Source organism: Talpa europaea (assembly GCF_964194135.1).
Source record: "Talpa europaea genome assembly, chromosome: 4".
NCBI lineage: Eukaryota > Metazoa > Chordata > Mammalia > Eulipotyphla > Talpidae > Talpa > Talpa europaea.
Genome location: NC_140070.1, coordinates 113834002 through 113855536, shown reverse-complemented (window position 1 = coordinate 113855536; position 21535 = coordinate 113834002). Strand labels below are relative to the sequence as shown.

Genomic DNA, 21535 nt, shown 5'->3' with positions numbered 1-21535 from the left:
GGAGGAAGTGGTGGCTGGCAATTTGTATTTTCACTTAGCTCTCTACATGATTTATATGTATGGCATTATTTCAGAACCACTGAGATACAATTGAGAATATTCAGGTTCTTCCTAATTCTGCATTTTACCGTGGCAGTGAAGGACATTGTTCATGGCCACTGTATTAGGAGCAGAGTTAAGTCAAGATCTCTGGATCCCAAAAGCCAGTGCAGTCATGTGTTCCTGCTTAAGACATGTCCCCTTTGCTGACCTCAAGCCCTTGCTGCACAGCCCTGAACAGGAGTTGCTCTAGAGGACTCCAGGGATAAGGCTGATAGCCACAGAGAGGTGGCAAAGTCACTGGCTCTGAGCACAGGTGCAAAATAATTTCCTGAATTAGCAATCGTCAGAGCTAGTTTCCAGCCTGGAGCCGTACTATGCCTTTAGCAAATTTGTCAACCTGTCTGCAGTAGACATAAAATGAGTATCTAGAAAGTAAGCTGGGACCAATAAGAAGTTTCTTTTAGAATCTTCAAGCCTGATTTCTAAAGGGGCATTAGTAGCCTTTTTGGTCCAACAGTCATGTGTCTATTGAGTTTCGGCTCCCATCAACGCACCTGCCAAAATTTCCCCCTTGCATGGTCTCCCCCTGTGCTGGGGAGCTCGTTATCCCTGCAATCAACTGATTTTATTTTCTTACTTTTACAGGTGGGGACCTTGCTACTCCAGGTCCCATCCTTCAGGCACTCCATCTGGAAGGTGTCCATCTCTACCTTGTCCTAGGAAGAAACATGAAGGAGAGGTGGGGAGAACAGGTTGGTGGTTGTTTTGTTTCCCAGTAAAACTAAATCAAACTCCAAGCTTGACTGTCCTTGACTGAGATGTTTACCCATGGGTTGCCAAGGTGAGTTTGGAGAAAAGGGAAAGGGAGAAACTGAATTCATATTCCCCACGGAACTCTGGAGAGAGGCACAGGTCATGAGCAACTGCCTTGGAAGGGAAGGAGATCTATACACTTCACTTCTTTTTCAGAGCAGTACTTCTCAAATGTGGCTGAGCATCAGCATCTCCGGTTTGTACCCTGCCCCAGAGTTTCTGATTCGGTGGGTCTGGCCTGCCAGAATATGCATTCCCAGTAGATGGTGCTGTGGTCCCGGGCCCCATGTGCAGAACCATTTCTTGAGAGCGGTGGTTCTCTGGCTTGACTGCACATTGGACTCACCCAGGTGACAGGCTTTTGACTGATCTCAGATATGGCCTTGATTCTGGGAGCACCACTGTTTCAGAGGATAGGAGGGTGAAAAGTGCCCGCCTGCCACCTTTGAGATCTCTGCATCCCATCCCAGTTTCCCTAAAGTAAGCTTGACAGTTTTGCAAGGTTGTTCAACCAGCCCATGCTCTGATAAAAGAGATCCTCATGCTATTTCCAGAAGGAGAGTCTTGGACCCATGCTTTAGATGTTCAGAAGCCTGGAATTTCTGGAGTATTTTGGAGGTTTATGCGGAGCTGTGAAATACTCTGTGGGACCATGATAAAATGAAGCCCATCTGCTTTGGGAGGCTCTGGAGAGCTTCTCTGGTGAGTTGCCTGCCCCACCCCCCACTCCCATCCCAACCCCCAAGGGAGGGCCTGTACCTTCAGCACTTTGTAGCCCGTGTCACAGCTGATGAGCACCTGGTCTTTGAAGGAATACTTGTCTTGCAAGGGCTCAATCTTCCCATGGACAGGAGCCTGTAACTCTGGGCACTCATTCCCTGGTGGGGAGCAATAGAGGAGCAGTCAGGGAAAAACCTGCTGGAAAAGTCTGACAGGAAGTTTGCTGGCTCCAAGACCCAAGGTTTGATGGCGGTAGGAAAACCACAGAAAATAGGTATTGGGAAGTCTGGACCTTCTAGATCCTGGAGAAGATTCACTCTGGAAACTTGAGCAGGTCACGTTCCAACTTGAACCTCCATTTCCTCATTTGTAAAATGAGGTAGTTGACTAGATTTCATCAAAACTCACGGCTGGAGAGGAAATTAAATGTCATTGAGGCCAACCGTTGTCTGATGCACTCTTTTACAACATCCTCCAGAGTAAAGGCCAAATATTTATTTGCATTCCTACTGTGACAGGGAGCTCTGATACCTCCCAGGCTGAGCCTTCCACATGACTCCTATGATTAAAGAAGAGAGTGTGTCCACATTCAATAGAAATTTGTGCCCCTGTAATTTTTGCTCATCTGGCATAGTTTGCCATCTTGGGCCATCAGGATGGACTCCTCCCACTTGTTTCTCCCTCCCCCTATCACTCTTTCTTCCCAGGACTAATCTTCAAAGTGTTAGAGACTGTGACCATGTCTATGTCTCTGACAGACTTCTTCAAAAGGCTGCACCTGACAGGATTCCCAGATCTGGCCTCAACTTCGATGTTTTTTTCTGCGACAAACTTCTTTGTAAACAGCATTTTCACTCCTCTTCCCAGCACTGGGCCCTGAATGTGATACCATAGGCAGGGCCAGGAATTCAGTCTATAAACTGCATGAGTCACATCCAGCTGTGGTCCTGTTCCTGAGCTCTGCCTCTTCTTCCTGCAGTTTCTGCAGACCCCTTGAGTCACATGGCTCTGTCAGGGTTTGGGTCAGCACTAGTTGCCTTAAGATCTGTGGGCTTTCCTCTACAGTCTCTGGGGGTCAACCACCGTAATGAAGCATTCTATACTCTAGGCCTACATCCAGATTCCAGCCCCAGTGTGGAGAAGCCTGGGGCTCGAGGGTCCTGCCCAAGCCTAGTGACCAGCGGGGCAAAGGGGTGGAGTTCAGAAAACCAGGTTAAAGAAAAATCCCCCCATATGATTCTAAAGGGTAGCTCGTTTTGAGCACTACCAATCTAGTCAAATACGCTACCTCTCCTGTCCTTAACCCCATTTTATAAATGGGAAACTAGTCACAAAGGAGAGTATGCCTTAATCCCAGTGGCATTGCCGGGAACCCCCCAAACCTCCGCAGGAAAGCCCCAGGCTTACATCCCTTGTCCTTTAAGCAGGACCCAGGAAGGGGGAGGTCACAGTACCTGTCGCCCTGTACGAGAGCCTCCAGCCCCGGTTCTCGCCTGAGTTGTCGCTGCGGAACATGATCTGGATGCTGTGGCTTTGAGTATTGATGAGCTCTGGGGCTTTCTCTCCACAGTATGGCCCCCACATTTTTGAACCTGCTTGAATCTGCAAGAGGCAAGATAGAGAAGAAGGACCCTATCTGAGCAGCAGTGGGTGTCGCAGGGCCGGAGTACTTCGGGAAGCCTCCATATAGACCCCATGGTGTTCACTGGCATTTTTACCATGTGTTACCATTAACCAAACAGCATCATTTCTGCCATCCCATTTCTAAAATGCAGTGGCCCTGGAAGTGGACATGGTAGGCTATTACTCTGCTTAGAGATGAACAACATCTTATGGCTTAGGCTGACTCCTGTCCACGTGTGCAGGTTAGGATGTATGTTCTTAAAGGACATACATTCCAGTTGGGGAATACTACCATTAAATAATAGACAAAATAACTATAGGGTTATAAACAGCACAGGGTGATATACATATGGAATATAAGTACATGCTATGTTTTTAATCTCTGTAATAAAATCTATGTAACCTGTATCATGCATCACATATGCAACAGACAATAATATAGATAATAACTTTCAAAAGGTGGTCAAGGAAGCCTTCTTGGAGGAGGTGCACTGGATTTGAGCCATATAGGATGAATAAGAATTTGTCATTGAAAAGGAGAAATAACTTCCCAGCAGAGAAAACAACATATCTAAGAGCTAGGACCAACGGCGGGAAGGAATTCGTCAAGTTTTAAAAACAGGAAACCAGTGTGGGTAGAAAAAAGGGAGAGCTATGGCACGGGCCATAGCACATGTCTTGAGAAAGTTAGTGCACTCTTGATTGAATCTGGCTTTTATAAAGATCAGCCTTGATACAATGGGAGATTAGATTTTACAGGGTAAAAATAGAAGCAAGAATACCAGCTAGGAAGACTTGCAGTTGACCAGGAGATAACAGGTTAGGACTAGAATGGAGCAGCAATGGAGGGAAGGGAACAGCCCTCTCAGCTGATCCAGACCTCCCTTCTCCCAGTTCTGGCCCCTGCCTTTTACTCTTTTTCTTTCCATCTCTGAGGACCGAGAGAGATGGTGACTTGGACAATCCTGGGTGACATCTTCATCCCACCACCTTTGGATGGGGAAAAGTGAAGCCCTGAGAAGTTCAGTGCAGGATAAAGCTCTTAGCACTGGGCTCCCGTGCGTGGCTGGCAGCGTTCTAAGATGGCCCGGTGCTATGTCGTGATGATGAGATATTACATGACAAAAGGGATTTGCAGGTGACTAAGGGACTAGGGTTGGATCAGGAGAGAACCTAGGTTGGATCTGGTTAAAGGGATAGATGTTATTTTAAATAATTACTTTTGGAGAAGGAAACTGCATGACCCCTTGTCCTGGTGAGAAGGATGAGAGCCATAACTATCAGTTTTCCCAATTCAGCCAAGATGTTTCAGCCTCACCAGAGCATGTGTCCATTGCATGTTTACCTTGATGTAGTCATAGGGGCAGGGCACCTCAGGATGGTCCTCAATGTCGAAAATGTCCTCAAACTGCAGGCTGACCCTGAAACCCTCCTCCAGCTCGATTGTATAGAAGCATTCGGAGCTCTTAGGGTAAGGGTTGGGGAAGTCAGGGCTGGTGATGACACCGGTCCTCTGCGTGAACAGGTTGTCACTGCACTCCACTGTGGGAAACATACAGGAGTGAGGTGGCGCACACCGCCATGACCACAGCGACCCCCTTCTTAAGGCACCATCTTCCCAGTGTTCCTGAGGAGTGAGCAGGGAGCAGTCATTATCCCCATTTTTAAAAAAAGGTTTATTTATTTATGCATACAAGAGCTGGGGTGCAGGCCAGAGATGTGGGGGGTGAGAGGATTCACCAGAGACAGAGTGGGGAGCAGAACAGGTGGATCTACTGAAATACACTGCTGAGGGGAGTAGCGGGCGAGACAGGAGAGGTCTGCTGCACCATGTGGGTAGCTCCCTGGCTGAGGATCGAACTTGTACTGCAGTGGCTGTGGATAGCTTCATAGTGCTGTGTCTTAACCCCTTGTGCCACCAGGGAGGCCCACATTATCCCCATTTTGCCTATGGGGAAAGTGAAACTGAACCAGGGGAAGTGATTTACCCAAGGTCACACATTTAGTAGTTTGCAGTCAAGACTCAAAGGCTAGGAGGGGGATAATGCTTTTCATGGGATTCTCTGGTATTGGTGGGGGGCAAGAAGGGTCTGAGAAGGATTCTGAGGCAGGGAAAGTTTGAACCCCATTTTTTTTCTAAGGAACTTTTTTTTTTTTAATTTATGCAGGCACTGGGTACAGTCAGAAGCACGGGAGGGTGAGAGAATTCACCAGAGTCAGAGCAGGGAACAGAATAGCCAGACTGACGAAGTACACTGCAGGGGAGGCAGGAGAGGTCTGCGTGCCATGTGGGATGCTCACTGGTGGCTGGGGATCGAACTGGTGCTGCAAAGGCTGTGGGCACCTTCACAGCCCAGTGCTCAACTGCTGCGCCACCAGGGATGCCCTGGACCCCATTTTTTTGCTTACTCTTCAGTCCAGAGCTCCACTGGGTCTCTGTGCAAAGCCTTCCCTGACCCTCGACTCACACAGACCCTCACAAACGCACTCTCTCTGGTCTGGCTTTCTGTTTTTCCTGACACTGACCACCACTGAACATGCTGTAACACATTAGTTTGTGGATATTCTTGCCCCCACTAGACTATATTACATGAGTCTGAGGATTCTGCTTTGTTTCCTACTGCATTTTCCTCAGCCAAGAAGAGTCCAGGGTCCTGCGGTCCTGGTCAGGGATGAGCTTCACCAATATCCCTTTATTTTCCACTGAACCGTCATCCTGAGCTGTCCCATCCTAGATCTGGGTTGTCAGTCCTTTTTAAGTTGTTGTTCATTGTGCTCATTTGCACATGAGAGATTTGTGGCTCTGGAGAGGGGGTGACTAACTTGGAGTCTCAAAACTATGAGCTGCAGAAGGAGGTTTAGATAGAGGTTTTTTGAATCCCCAAGTTTTAATTTTCTATCCCAGCTCCAGCATGCTTGCGTGGGTGACATCACCCAAGGGGACTAAAAGTGGTTCTCTGGGAGAAGAGTGTTACTCTTTTTGCTTGAACACGCAGGCAGACATACACTACATAGGCCTATTCACAGCATATCTGCAGCAGTAAAAATCCATGATTGGGGTAATTAGAAAGATAATGCTTAAGAAGGTTCCTCGGGACATACATGATAATAAAAAGAGATTGAGAAACTTGCTTGCTCTTAAGCTAGAGTTAAGATCATAATTAACCTTAGTAGATATTCAATAAATATTTACCGAATAAAAAGCATAGGAAATAACACCTGCTTCCAGAAAACGCCTGTGTGTGGCTGCTTTACACTGATGGGTCATATAGGGGTTTTATTCGGAAGTGAGCAGAAGTTATTGAAGAAGGAAAGAAAAGAATTCTTGCTTTCAACCTTGTCCTCTGCCCAAGATCCTTCATCCAGCTTCCAAGTGATCTTTCTAAAACACAGATCCTCACTCTGCAGTCAAGCTAAGCTCCTGCTAATTCCCAGGCATTCCATATCCATCGTGCCTCTGAATGTCTGCAGGAGCTGTTCCCCTGCCGGAATGCACCCCTTTTCCTTTTTCTCTCATTTCTGTCAAGGATCACTGTCTCTGGGAAGTGTTTGCCATGTTTGTTTCCAGGCAACACAAGTCTGGCTGTGCTGTGTCACTCGTCCTGCAAAGCATCGCTCCATCTCACCATTGGCTTATGTGGCTATGACCCCACTCACGGGAGCTTCTCATGGAAAGTTAGGTGAATCCTTCTATTTCTCCATCCCTGACCCCACCCTGAGAAGGCAGGAAAGTAGGCACATTGGTGAGAGATGAAAGCAGAGAGAAGGAATGAGTCCCCCCCCACCCCACCCCCGGTGCTCTCTGTCTTAGCCTCCTGCCTCCCGCTTCTCTCCTTTGAACTGTAGTTCTTTTTTTTCTTTATTTTTAACAAAAAATTTAATATTTCTATTTTCTTTGCATAGAAGAACGGGGGATGTAGGTCAGAGTTGCAAGGGGTGAGAGGATTCACCAGAGACAGAGTGGGGAGCAGAACAGGCAGACTGACTGAAATACACTGCTGAGGGGAGCAGCGGGCGAGACAGGAGAGGTCTGCTGTGCCATGTGGGTCACCTCTCTGGCCAGGGATGGAACTCAGTCAATCACAGTGATAGCGTTGAGACTTAACCCCTAGGCCACCAGGGAGACCCTGAGCTGTAGTTCTTCTATCACAGAAGAACCTAAGAGGCCATGGAAGAAAAGAGGAAAAGAAACTATCTCTGACTTCATGGCTCTGGGGAAGAGGAGTGAGAAACCAGGTTTTCCATGTCATTGGCTCGGCCTATTACTTACAGTAGCAGAGGCCAGAGGGACTCCAGAGCAGAAATATCTGGCTGCCCAGGAAGAAAGGTGGCCTGGAAGCTAGGGCTTCTCAAATGTGGTCCTTTGAGAATCAGATGCTGGTGGGCATTTCAGCATCTTCATCCACGTGGTTTTGGAGGCACAGCTATCTGACTTCACTTTATGTTATTCCTATTGCACATTTGTCCTTCCTTTGAGCCTCCCCTAATCTTTCTGGGAAATATGGTGCTGAAGGGTCACATGCGGAGCCCCACTCCAGGTCCTACCTCGGCAGGTCCTGTTGTCGGTGTGGAGGATGTAGCCAAAGCGGCAGGAGCAGTAGTAGCCCCCGATGTAGTTGTGGCAGTAATGGTCGCAGGCCAGCTCCTCGTCCTCCTGCTCCGTGCATTCGTCCACATCTGCAGGGCAGTAGAGCTCCTCAGTCAGTCAGTCAGCCAGTGCTGACTGCTCTGCGGACATGCTCACTGTGCTGGGAGGTGCACGCAGTTCCTTGTTACTTCTCACGCAAACCTTAGAAGTCGCCATTATCTCCACTTACAAATGAGGAAACTGCAACTCAGAGGAGGTGGGTAATTTACCCATGGTCACAGAGAACATTAGGTTCAAACCCAGGCAACCTGACTCTTGGTGATGTGGTAGCCTCTGAAGTTAGAATAACAGCAAGCAGGACCTTAATCATTCCCATTCTACAGGCAATGAAGCTAACTTAGAGGCATTAAAGGACTTCCTCCAAGTCACGCAGGGTGTAAGCGTTGGAGTTACCATGTAAATCCAAGGACTAGCTCCAGAGCATAGGCTCTTAACTCCTCCTTGCTGCCTCTCTCTTTCTAAGTCCCTAATTTGGGTCAAGCCCTGTCCTAGGCCTTGGAAATATAAAGATAAAAAGATGTATGTTCTCAACCCCATTAAAAAATTCGAACAGATATTTCCCAAAAAAGAAATTTGAATGACCAACAAGCACATGAAAAGATACTCAACATGACTAGTTACAGGGAAATGCAAATTAAAACTATAATGAGGTACCACTATATGCCCACCAGAGTAGTTAAAAATGTAAAAATTGACAGCACCATATATTGGTGGGGCTATGGGACAGGCAGAGCTCTCGCAGAGTATATAAAATGGTAGAAGCACTTTGGAAAAGGTCTGGCATTTTCATAAACCTTAACATGTACTTACCAGTAATTCAGCTCCTAGATTTTAACCCAGTAGAAGTGAAAACATATATTCACAAAAATATGTGAGAGTTCGTAGAAACTTGATTAGTGAGAGAGTAGTTAGAGCCCACACATCCATCAATGGGAGAATAAACAAATTGTAGTATAGTCATACAGTGCAAAATTGCTCTTCCAGGAAAAGGAACAAATCATAGATGTATTACAACATATCTGGATCTCCCAAACCTTAGGTTGAGTAAAAGAATCTTCTCCACTGAAATATATTCTTTGTGTGGTCATTTATACGAAGTTTTAGTAGAGGCAAAACAAATCTATGGTGGAAAGTAGAAGCAAAACTAATCTGTGGTAGAAAAAAAATCATAATTGTCATTTCCTTTAATGGAGATGAGAGTAAGATTCAACTAGGAAGGAACAGGAAGAAACTTTCTAGGTTTTTGGTAAAGTTCGACATAAGAGTTTGGGTTACACATAAACATAACTTTCTCAAAACAAATGTGTGTAAGATTTACACATTTCATTGTATGCAAAATTACATTAAAATGTGAACAGACACTGAACTTTACGAAGTGATGTGCACACTAAAATATTTAAGAAGCAGTGTACTGATGTCTGCAATTTACTTTGAAATGCATCAAAAAAAGAAGAGGTAAGGAATAGATGACGGATAGCTGTATAATTATGAGTGAGCAAATGCAATAAGAGATTAATGGCAAAATTATGTGGTGAGCACACAGGTTTTCACTATGAAGAAGAGAGCACAAGGCAATTTTAATTTTTATAGATGAAAGAGACAGGTGGGGATGAGCTACCCCGTCGCCCAACTTACCCACAGCCATGTAGTGGGCATCAAAGCCTGTGAATCGCTCCTCATTGGAGAAATCTGATCGGAAAGTGACAGACATAAAGGCACCAGGGGAGAGGACAACTTCCTGGCCTGGGGTCTGCTCTGTGTCCGTGGCCTCCTTGCCACAGAAGGTTGCCAGAACCTGGTCTTCAGTTTCTACCTTTGGGGTCAAAAAGAAAGGGAAGGAGATGAGCAGTTTCCCAGATTAGTTTCTCTGATGGTGTCCAGGAGAAAAGAAAAAGAGGTTAGCCATGAGATGACCAGGAAACTGGGAAAACCCTGAGAAAGGGGAACAGGGAATCTGAGATTTGAGGAAAGTTGCCTTATTGGTTAATTAACTAGTTCATTTATCTTGTTTAGGTCCATCGAAGAAGCCTGACATTTGTCATTTCTGTTAACAACCAAATGACTTATTTGTTGAAAATAATTCTATGGTAAAATTCTAAAAAGTTAGACAACTTCACAGATAGATTATATATATTCCATATTTTGTAGGAATTGACTACATTTGCAAAGAAAATAAATGTTATATACAACAAAAGTAATACACTGAGTTTCAGTATACGCAGCTGTTGATCAAGACATGGAATGGGGGTGATGAGAAGTGAACAAGGCATAGTGCACAAGGAGGCAGTATTCAGAGACAGGGAAATGGACATACACAGTTTAGCCTGTGTGAAAGGTGCTTTGGCAGGAACGTAGTTGTGGGGATATACTCAGAGGAGGTGGAAATTCCCATTAGAATGTAAGCTGCAGGAGAGTGAGACTTTGTTTTGTTTATAGACATGTCTTTAGGGCACAGAACAGGACCTGGCTCATAGCAGTTACCCAATAAATATTTGTTATCAAGGGCTAAAAGTGCAAGACCCATTATGGGACAGTGAGAAAGCAGGGAGTCTTTGGGGATTGTAGCAGGAGATGTACTAAAGAAGCATAGGTTGAAACTAGATTATGATTGACCTTGAGTGCCTTAATAACAAGAACTGATTCTTAGTTCTGTGATTAAAGGAAGACAATGAAAACTTTTGAACAAGGAAGTCCAGGAACATATAATCAGGACTATATTGAATAGGTAGTCTTGATTCAGAAACTGCTAAAATCATGCAGAAATAATTTTCTGTGTGTTTGTGTTAAAACTCAATGCAAAATTGCAGAGTTGCTAAAAGAATTCCCTACATTGGAAGAGCAAAAATGGCCTGTGTAAATTCAAAGACCAAAGCAAAGATATAAATGGTTGTCTATAGATTATTTTGTGTGAGTTTGGTTTGGGAAGCACAAGATGAAGCTGGTTGGTATATTTATTTGATAACCAATATGTGAGCTACTGGCTATTTTATTATCTTACACCTAGCTTGATTGCTTTAAGCTGGTATTTGTGTTTGCAGCCCTCTGGTGATATTTTAACCCAGATGCATGAGAAAATCTCTTACCAAGAAGAATGATTTCTGCTGCCTTTCAAAACCATTAATGGGAAGTTCTCAAAGCCTATCTGTAGTAGCTTCTAATGAATTCACTGTTTTGTTCATTAGCTTAGTATGTCAGAAGTATCTTGACATTTGACACTTCTGTTTTGAAACTAATGATTTATTTATTTAAAATAAGTGGGAGTTTTAAAGAAAAACAATTTGCCCTGGCAACAAAATACAAGGACAATTAATCACTAACTTTGGAAACTGAAGTGTAAACAGAAGATGAGATCATGGCTTTGTTATTTATTCCTCTTGTCTGCAGATACTAGCCGAACTCACACCAGCTTATTTCTGTAGAACACGCCTATCTACACCCAGCTGAAATGTCACTTCCTTGAATATCACAGCTGGCTGATTTTGGTTAGTTGAGTTTTCCAGATAGCTGAAGTTTCATCTACCTATAAGTAAAAGGGTTTTTTTGTTTGTTTGTTTTTTTGGTTTTTTTTTTTTAGGTGTAATGCTTTAAAATTGCTTTCTACAAATCCCTGCTCTTTGGGGTAAATCATGCTAATATTTCTTGGTTATCCAGGGAAAGGGATATGAACTTCGACCATCTTGAGGATGTTGGTTGTGTGGTATTGCTCATCCTGCATTGAACATCTCCCAAATATAATGCCTTGGCAATTTGTAGGTATTCTCTGTGTAACACTTTATTTCCTGTCTTTATGTCAGCCTATTAACTTAAATATGTTGTAAAATAGAAACCAGTTAAGGTACTTTTGTTAGAATTTAGTAAAAAGAAGACAAAGTAGTTTTAAAGTAAGGGTCTGGGAAAAGGATTATTCTGTGAGTGTCAGCATGAACTGAAATGCATTATCTTTGTGACCTCTGCTTTGGAATAATGTCAGGTGTATGCACCTGGCATTTGGAAGTCCTGGCCCTATTCTTGACACTTGATAAGCTGCTTTATGGGGATCCACTCTCTAGCTCTTTTTTTATCCAGCTGGTAAAACAGTGGTTTAAGTGAGTTCTAGGCTCCCCTTTAATTTTAATCTACTGGTTTTCTGACAAGTCTTCATATCCATGCATTAAATAAACCAATCAGAAGAGAAGTCAGTGAGCAGGAATTTCAACACATATTGTTACTCAAGAGCTTGATGGGCTTGAACTTGTCTGTGGTCTATAATCATGTAATACAAAATCAATAACCAATGAATAGTCATGCCTTGAGCATGAACACTTCTGGAAACAGAAGTTTCCTTCCTGTTATTGGTCATTCTCAAGGTCTCTTGGGACTACAGTACCTGTAGCATGCACACTTTCCAGTGAAATTATTCAGAAATAATTTATATTGGGGGAGATCTAATGAAGTTCTGTGATAAGTAAGCTTCCTCATTGTAATTTCAGGCTTAAGGATCTTTTTGTGATTGCAGATGAACAGTCATCACCTGCAGAGCCACCCTCTTCCAGCAATCAGGTAAGGTCTTGCCCTGCTGGACCCATGGGAAAATCTGAACCACATCTGTCTTTAGAAGCAGGGGAGGGAAGGTCAGTAGCCTGAAGCCCCAGGAATTTAGCCAGCGGCCAGACCAAAATAGAGTTCTGGAATATCAGAGCTCTATCTGGACATATAAGAGTTATTTCAATCCCCCCCTTTCGGGGGGGAGGGACAGAGATGGGAAGTAACTCGCTCACAGTTGGAGAGATAACCACAAGCATTTCCTGGTATCAGTTTTGTTTTTGGAACAAAACTATTCTGACCCTGGAGAAAGGAACTTACCAACTCCGAGAATACATGACAAAAGACACAGACACTTTGCCAAACAACTTTTCTGACTCTAGGGCCTCTTGACACCTTATCTTGGGTATATGGACTGTCTCTCAGAGAGGATGTGGCTCAGTGACAGCTCCAGCCATAATCTAAACACAGGGGTCACTGGTTGTAGTTAATATTTGTGGCCCCTGCTATGAAATGTAAAATTCTACAAGAATAATTTACCTCTGAGTAGACTGAGGCATAGGATTGAGCTTAGACTTCTGTTTGGACTATTCCATTTATAGAATTATCATATTAACATGAGGGAGGGAAGTAGTTTATCAAATGAAGATGAAAAATTCATAATAATAGAGAACAATCTGGTTAGAAAATCACAGACTCTTCATTTCTCTATTTCTTATTTTTTAAAAGATTTTTAAAAGATTTATTTAATTAATTTATTTACTTATGCATTCAAAGCCTGCGGTGTAGGCCAGAGGTGCAGGGGGTGAGAGGATTCACCAGAGACAGAGTGGGGAACAGAACAGACAAAACTACTGAAATACACTGCTGAGGGGAGCAGCAGGTGAGATAGGAGAGGTCGGCTATGCCATGTTGGTTATCTCCCTGGCCAGGGATCGAACTCTGGCTGCAGTGGCTGATAATAGCTTGATAGCGCTGAGACTTTAACCCCTGTGCCACGAGGGAGGCCCCCTCTCTATTTCTGATTACGGGCAACCATGTCTCTTCCTGTTATTAAGGGCACCACCACTGCATATCTTTCATTTGTTTTCTTTCAGCTGAATTAAACAAATATTTATATACCAAGTTCTATTTCCCCTATAGCAAGAACATGCCAAAAATCACTCATTTGTTGCCTGCCCTGGGAATGTGAAATGTAGCAGGAGAATAAGTAATGAATTTTGTGTATGTTAGGGTATTGTTAGGGCATAGCTATTGTATTAACACATGTGAAGCCCCAGGGGTTTAAAGAAGGGAAAAATTGCATCCATCTGAGATGAGTCAAAAAACATCAGGAAGGAGAGAATGTTCTTGTACTGGGGGTTGAAAGATGTATCAGATTTAGATAGGTAGAATTAGGTAGAGCATTGAAGGTAATAGTGAGTTCATAGAAGCAAGAAGGAACTGTGAAGGCCTGCAGTACCCATAGTATAAAACTCCACACACACACACCCCACCTGATATAAGAAAAGAGGCTCAATTGCAGATAGGAACCTGGGAAGAGATATCTATCTAAGAATCAGTCTTTATTTTCTATGAATTTTCTATTTCAGTAGAAACAGCAGAAGTTTCTTTTTCTTTTCTTTTTTTTTTAAAGATTTATTTTTTATTTATACAAGTGCTGGGGTACAGGCCAGAGGCGTGGGAGGGTGAGAGGATTCACCAGAGACAGAGCAGGGAACAGAACAGGCAGACTGACGAAACACACTGCTGAGGGGAGCAGCGGGCGAGACTGGAGAGGTCTGCCACACCATGTGGGATTCTCGCTGGCTGGCTGGAATCAAACCCGTGCTGCAGAGGCTGCAGACAGCTTCATAGCACTGCGCTCAACCGCCTGAGCCACCAGGGAGGCCCAACAGCAGAATTTTCTATTTCAGTAGAAACTTCTTAGGTAAAGCTAAGGCAGAACAAGAAGTTGGCCAGATTTTTGTGGAGGCCAGCTATGACTGCCCTCCACATGTCCCTAAAATCATCTCACCAGAGTTTAACAAAGGCATCGCTAGCCACTGGGTCCTCAGAACAATGTCTGGAGAAGTTAGCTCAGCAGTGACTACTCTTGGTTTTATGTGAGAAACCTGAAACTCAGATAATTGAAGGAATTGGTCAAGGCCATTATCTAGCAAGTGGCTCCAGGTCAACAATTGCAGCATCCTAATTGCCTCTCTAATAACACTCAGGATCCTTTAAGGAAAGAGGCAAAGGGAGACTTATCCTACAGGGCCTAATGTTGCCAAGTCTTCTGACGTATTCTCTAGGCACCTGAAGAGGTTTTCAGGGTAAATTTAGGCAGATATTCAGGAAGTATGATGGGCTGTCCTGTTGTCAGCATAGTTAATTTGGGAACTACCTTTCTTAGAATTTCCTTCTTTATAGAGTTCCAAGATAAAGGCAACCACAATTAATGGGGAACTTGCTATAATATAGAAACATTCTTAGTAGGTTATATTGAATGAAAAAGGAAAAAATGCACATACTTTATAGGTATGTTTGAAACTAAGGATTGAAAATAAAAAGGGATATGAATTAAAGCCAACTGTTAACCATGGAACTACGATGAAACTAATTTTTATTTCCCTTACATTTTAATGTTTTGAAATTATTTTAAAGAAACTTGGGCTTTAGCTAGTTTTCTCTAACTTCCACCCAATGGTGTAAAATCAGTCAGTTCAAGTCAACAAAGGGAAACACAGGAGGGGCAATTAAGCCAGTCTGGAGGTTCCAGGTTGGCTTCCAGTCCTGCCTTCTCTCACACCTCCTAATTCTCTCTCCCCTTCCTCAGTGGTCTTGGTCAGGGATGGCTCATGCACTGCACCCCTCTCATTTGCTCTAGACTTTGGATCCCAACAGAGCTGAAAAGGAGATGAGAATCTCTGCTTTATTTATTTTTTTAATAAATCTTTATTTTATTTTATTTTTAATAGAGGCATGTTTTATTTATTTATTTATTTATTTGTTTGTTTGTTTGTTTTGTTTATACATGCACTGGGTACAGTCAGAAGCGCGGGAGGGTGAGAGAATTCACCAGAGCCAGAGCGGGGAGCAGAGCAGGCAGAAGGACCGAAGTCCACTGCTGAGGGGAGCAGCGGGCGGCAGGAGAGGTCTGCACGCCATGTGGGACCCTCCTCTGGTGGCCGGGGAGCAGCCCGGGATCGAACCGGCGCTGCAGAGGCCATGGGCAGCTTTGCAACCCAGCGCTCAACCTCTGCGCCACCGGGGAGGCCCTCTCTGCTTTATTTCTACCCAACAATATGGTGAGAAAATTCTGAAGCACAATTAAGAAACTCAGAATAATTAAAATTCACCTATGGGGGTGTCTAGCAGGCAGGGCCTCACATCAAGGAAAAGTTTTTGCAGTTATGAAGCTCAAGAGTAAGTTAGTGGATGGGGTTTATGGTAAATGGATGAGGGGAGATGGAAGAGTTTCTTTCTCTGGAGTTCAGGTAGAATTTAGGGGAACAATGGAGAGAGAAAGGGGGAATTTGGAATTTAAGGAGGTTTGCAATAAGAACATCTTTTTCCCTTTTTTTTTATTCTTAAGAGATTCAGCTGAATTGCGTTCAGATATTTTAAGTTTTTTATTTATTTGGCTATTACCCCTTACTGAGACTAAATCTCTTTCAACATGAGTCTTCACCAATGATTAGAAGTTTAGGAAAATTCCGTAAGCTCTCTGTGTTGGAGGTTAAATTGTGCTCCTCTCCCTGCCCCCCGCCCCAACTCCTCTGAAGAGATGTTCAAGTCCTAACCTCTAGTATCACTGAATGGGGACCTTACATGGAAATAGGTCTTGGTAGATATAATCAAGTTAAGATGACATCATATTGGATAAGAATGAACCCTAAGCCAATGACTGGTGTTCTTGTAGAAGAGGAATATTTTCTCACAGAGACCCACACGGAAGTGTGAAACCAGAGGCAGAGACTGGAGATACGTTGCCACATTCTATAGAATGTCAGGAATTGCCTATAACTACCAGAAAGCTACCAGGATGAAGGAAGGGTTCTTCTCTAGAGCTTTTAGAGGAAGGAAGGGCTCTTATCTAGAGCCTTTTCAGCTTCAGAGTATCCTCTAGAGACCCGCCAACACTTTGTTTTCAGACTTCTAACCACCAGAACTGTGGGACAATAAGTTTCTGTTGTTTTAAGCCAACTACCTATAGTAATTTGTTATGGTAGCCCCTAGAAAGCCAATATTTACTCTGTGTGTGTATATGTGTGTGTTCTCATCTGTAAATTAGTGAAATTAATAACACATATTACAGTACTGTTGTGAACATATGAGTTAATACATGTAAATTTTTAGAAAGGTTCCTGGCACTTAGGAAGTTGGTGAGAAAAAACAGGACCACTGATTTCCAACCTGCCAACTGAGATGACACCTTTCTGGACTCCCAATTAAAGGTTCCCTAGGTTTGATGAAGAATTAAGAATCTGAATCTGTCCCTGGATACCTCTTGTTTCCAGGTTTCACAGCTTCATTTCTAATCTCACCAAAGGCATTAACCAGATTCCAGGCTGATGGCTCCCTTGCAGCCCATCTCCTCATTTGTCAGGTGGCAGGTTCTTTGATTTGATTCTTTGCATTTTACAAATGCCCTAGCAGTCTGGGAGGTGGGAGACTTGAAAATGATATTATTCTTATTTTACAGTTATATCAGGGATCACTAGTTCTTCCATGCATGAGACAATAGAATTAAGTCTAAGAACTTCTGCATTTTCCTGTGTCAAAGGATTTCTCTAAGATGTGTGAATTTAGGTGAATGACTCAGTGACAGCTCGGGACCCAGGACTCCTGTCTCATTAGGTGTGTGCTCTGTGCTCCAAAGTTCTCCCTCACCACAAGTTCTCTAAATTGGAGCTAAAGATCATGAGAAGGAGCAAGTTATAGGCACCAGACACCAGACAAGAACCTGGAACTAGGAAAAGAAAGCATGTGTGTGTGTGGGGGGGGGGGGGGTATTGGGGGGAGGTGTTATTTTTCAGAAACTTTTGAAAAGCAGGTAAGTAAAAATAGCACAGTAGTGGGATGGGTCTAAGGCTCAAGTTGGCTTTATTTGAGAGGGGCTGGACATTAATGTTTCAGTCCTGGTTCAAGTCCTTTGCTCATAAAATCATCATCATCATCATCATCATCATTGCATTAATAGCTATAGTAGTAGTGCAACAGGGTGGTCCCCAGGAAAGGGGGAGGTTCCCTGCCCCACCCAAGGGAGGGTGGAGCTGAGCAGGGAGAGAAGAAGCTGCAGAAGAGACTGAGGAAGGAAGGAGCAGGATGGAGCCAGGAGACCTGGAGGAGGCACATGGAGCCTAGAGACACGTGAAGAAACTGCGCTTGTCTTTTGGTCATGGATGGGGTGACACAGATGTGGATGAGACCCGTGGGGAGGAGACAATGGCAGCTTTTATCTTGATGTTGATTTTGCTCTTTTCCTGCCGGGCCTGTCTGGTTGTTTCTGACCCTTTTCTGTGGGTCCCCACTGGAAGATGCTTTAGACTTGTGGCAGGCTTTGGGGCCTTGCTCTGCACCATTCCCATATGGATGGACTTTTACCCATGAGGGGATGGGTAACTTTGGGTGCTTCATTTAGAAACTAGACTCTTTGCCTTACCTGTATTGTTTCCTAGTTTTATTAAAGTTCCTTCCCATTAAAGTCTCCTATGTTTTGTGTTGATGCGGCGGATGGCAGAACCCATTTAGAATAGGCAGGTTTGCGGGGTTTGGGCTGCCCCTCTCCCTGTCCTATAACAGTAGCAGTAATGGTAAGAGTAGAAGTAACCCCCTCCCCCTCTCCCCATGGAACTTTCCAGTTGACTGGGTAACTGGGTATTTTCACCTTTTAAATCTTACTTGCCTCTGTTGTCAGTCCTATACTAAATATGCATTAAGCAGACATTCACAATTCTGGGTCCAGAGAGGTGACATGAGCTCCCAACACCACATAGCCAAAAAATAGCAGAAAAAATTCAGATGTACTCACTTCCAGCCCTGGTTCAGTAATTGGAATCAGAGACCCATAGAAGGTCAGAGATGGGGAGGACACCAAACCATCGAATTTATCTCTTTCTTTTCTTAGATGGGGGAACTGAGGCTCAGGAAAGTGAAGTAACTGGTTAAAAGTCCGAGTCAGGTAATGGCAGAGTCAAGGTCAGCGCTCGGGTGTACTGATATTCCAGAAGAGTGTTTTTACTTATTTGCTAATCAGAGTGAAAACCTCATAACAGAGTTGGATGAGCCCCTTTATATACTTGTATATATAAAGCTGGGGTCATTAACAATGTGGGGGCCTAAAAAGCAGCTGGCAGGTCCTTAAAGTCCAGGAGTCCCACTGTTCCTGGAAGGACTGCCCTTGTGCCCTAGCGAGGGCTCTGAACAGAAACAGGGATGGTCTCTAGGCAGCAGGAACACAGGGAAAAGAAAACTGGCTGGGAGGGTCTCTGAGAGCCTGGGAAATAGGCATCCCGCAGGTGGGAAACTGGCAGTGCCCACCATCCCAGCAGGCTGGGGCTGGCTGTGGGGGTGGGGCTGGGAGCACTTGGGAATGGTGACTGGGAATGAAGACGGGGGAAGGATTCACTCTCCTTGGCTGGAGAATGACTCCCCACCCCACCCCTTCTTTCATTCACATGCAAATCCCCTTGGGGACTGGGAGGCTGGGCCCCTAACAGTTCTGGACTAAAAAAAACAAAGCCTTGCTGTGTTTTTCTGCGGCTGGGCAGCCCAGCTGAAGGTGTGCTAAGACTGGAGGGGGAGTTGGGGCTGCGGAGGTGGCCAGGCTAGGCGGTGAGAACAGTGATTAGGGAAGTGGTGTGTTGAGAAGAGAGGCCATACAGGCTGCTTCCAGGAATGTGGTGCTGGGGCCTTCCTCTGCTCTGCCCAGGAGCCTCTCCCCAGCCCCAATACACATCCTTAACTCTTCCCCTGGAAATTCTAGGAGGGTGCTGGAATAGAGGAAAAATGGCAGGGTCTGTCACCTCTCCCCCACTCAGCTGTCCTGAGCCACTTCACCTCCCCAAGCATGAGCTTAGACCAGCTTAAAAGGCCTATTTGCCAACTTTTCAAGGATTTTACCACCCTGTTGTTATACACAGCTGTCATTAAAAATTGTTTCATAAACTTACAATTAAATAAATTATATTAAAAGCAAATTCTAGAAAACTCATCACCTCCTAACTAATTTAGCATTTTACTTTTATCCATGTTGAGATCATTAGTGTCTAGTACAGCTGAGTGGTAAATGGTGTGACCTCTATTCTACCCTTCTTCCCGGTACACCCCAGCCCAGATCCTGTTGTTCATCATTGACTAGCACACTTCTGTCTTTAGTCTTTTTTTTTCATAAACACACTGTCCTCTAAGGGCCAGGCAAGCAAATGAAAGCAGCCCGTGAATCCTGCCACACTGCCTATCAGCATTAGCAAACGTTGCCCAGTCCCCGGGGTCTGGCAGCAACTTTCTTGCCCCCTACCTGGACCTGCTCCTCTCTGTCTTACTCTCCCATCTCTGGACCTCTCATTGCAGTCAAATGGCCATGTCCACCTTCCTCCTGTGGTTGTTTAAACACCCCAGGCACTTGCCCACCTTTGGGCCTTTGCACTGGCTGTGTTGCTGGTTTTCCTCCAGAGACCACACAGCTAACTTTCTCATGTATTTCAAGTCATTGCTCACATGTCCTTCTCTAAATGAGAACTACCCTGACTAACATATTTAAGTTATACTCCCCAACCCTGATACAAATAGACATGTTTTACCCTGCTCTGTTTCATTTCTATACCCATCACCTTATTACTCTATAATTTGCTTATGATTTATATTTAGTGTTTTTTGTCTGTTTTCCCCAGTGTAATGTAAGCACACTGCTGGCAGGGATTTCTGTTTGTGTTAATTGTTGCTGTACCCCAAGCTCTAATAAATAATTGGCATTCGATGAATAATGCTGCCTATTTGAATAAGTTGAATAAGTGAATGTTCATTTAAATATAATTGGTATATATCGAACTTGAAATATTCTCACTATAGTGGAAATGAATGTTAAATTGAGCATGAATACAGGAATGCCTCTCCTGTCCTTTCTGAGCACACCAAAGTGGATCCACACTCTGCAGTGCTATACCTCACACTCATTCACACTCAACCACATTCTCTACCCTGGTTCTGGGAACTTCCTTCTGCTTTATTCACTCCTAGCCATGCTATTTGTACTTCTTGCATAAAATTTGCTTTTGTCACACTTTTCTGAAGCTCATTTTCATTTCTGTATTCTGAATCAGCTCGAATTGCTGTTTGGGACCTGGTGTCTCTAACTGGAGGGATTGTTCTGGGAACTACAATTAAAGTTCATGAGAAATATTTATCCATTTCTCTTTTCCTTCAGGGGCCAAGGCCTCTGTCCACTCCCAGAGAATGAACAGAGCTGTTGCTGTGGCTGGAGTCAGTCACAGTCTGAAGGTCGAGGACACGGCCTAAGTAAACACAAAATGTTCAGGGAAATTAGGAGCGGGGTCAGCAGAGGCAGCTTGGAAGCTGGACCTCAGGAAGACTTAACCCCCAATTCCTCACAAGGATGCAACTGGTCCAAGGAGCCCTGGGGAAAGGAGCGCTGCAAAGGGAGTTGTAGACCATCAGAAGTGGGAGAGCTCAGAGAGGTCAGATAATCCAATTTCCTCATTGTGCAGATGAGGAAACTGAGGCACAGAGCAGAGGTGACTTGCCCTTTCCTTTCAGTACACTGCCAAGAAGTATGCTTGCTGCTGGAATAAGACCCAGCCATGGGCCTAGAGCACGTGGGGCTGACAGTAGAGTGAATGACCTTGAGTTCATCATTCAAGTTTGCACACCACAGACAGATAAATTGAGTGCCTTCCCAAGCTTCATAGTTTAGCTTCCACTTCCTATTATTTTTGTGAAATATTTTCCCTCCTCGAGTTAGGATAAAGGGGGCCTTCCTGGTGGTGCAAGGGGTTAAGCACAGCACTATGAAGCTAGCCGCTGCCTCTGCAGCACCAGTAAGATCCCTGACCAGGGACTACCCACATGGTGCAGCAGACTGCTCCTGTCTTACCCGCTGCTCCCCTCAGAAGTCAATCCCCCTGTTCTGCTCTCCACTCTGTCTCTGGTGAATCCTCTCACCTC

At 44.4% G+C, this 21535-nt stretch overlaps 1 protein-coding gene across 1 annotated transcript in view; it reads right to left on the bottom strand.

Annotated features, from left to right (window-relative positions):
* Positions 1-21535, bottom strand: part of MASP1 (MBL associated serine protease 1) — a gene marked incomplete at both ends in the record, with an annotated part of 97639 nt that overhangs the window by 25563 nt on the left and 50541 nt on the right. Inside the window, 6 exons of the mRNA XM_084232702.1 lie at positions 680-758; positions 1615-1733; positions 3030-3177; positions 4544-4740; positions 7744-7875; positions 9482-9659. Of these exons, the coding sequence (XP_084088828.1) occupies positions 680-758; positions 1615-1733; positions 3030-3177; positions 4544-4740; positions 7744-7875; positions 9482-9659 (853 nt within the window). The remainder of the gene's footprint in view (positions 1-679; positions 759-1614; positions 1734-3029; positions 3178-4543; positions 4741-7743; positions 7876-9481; positions 9660-21535) is intronic.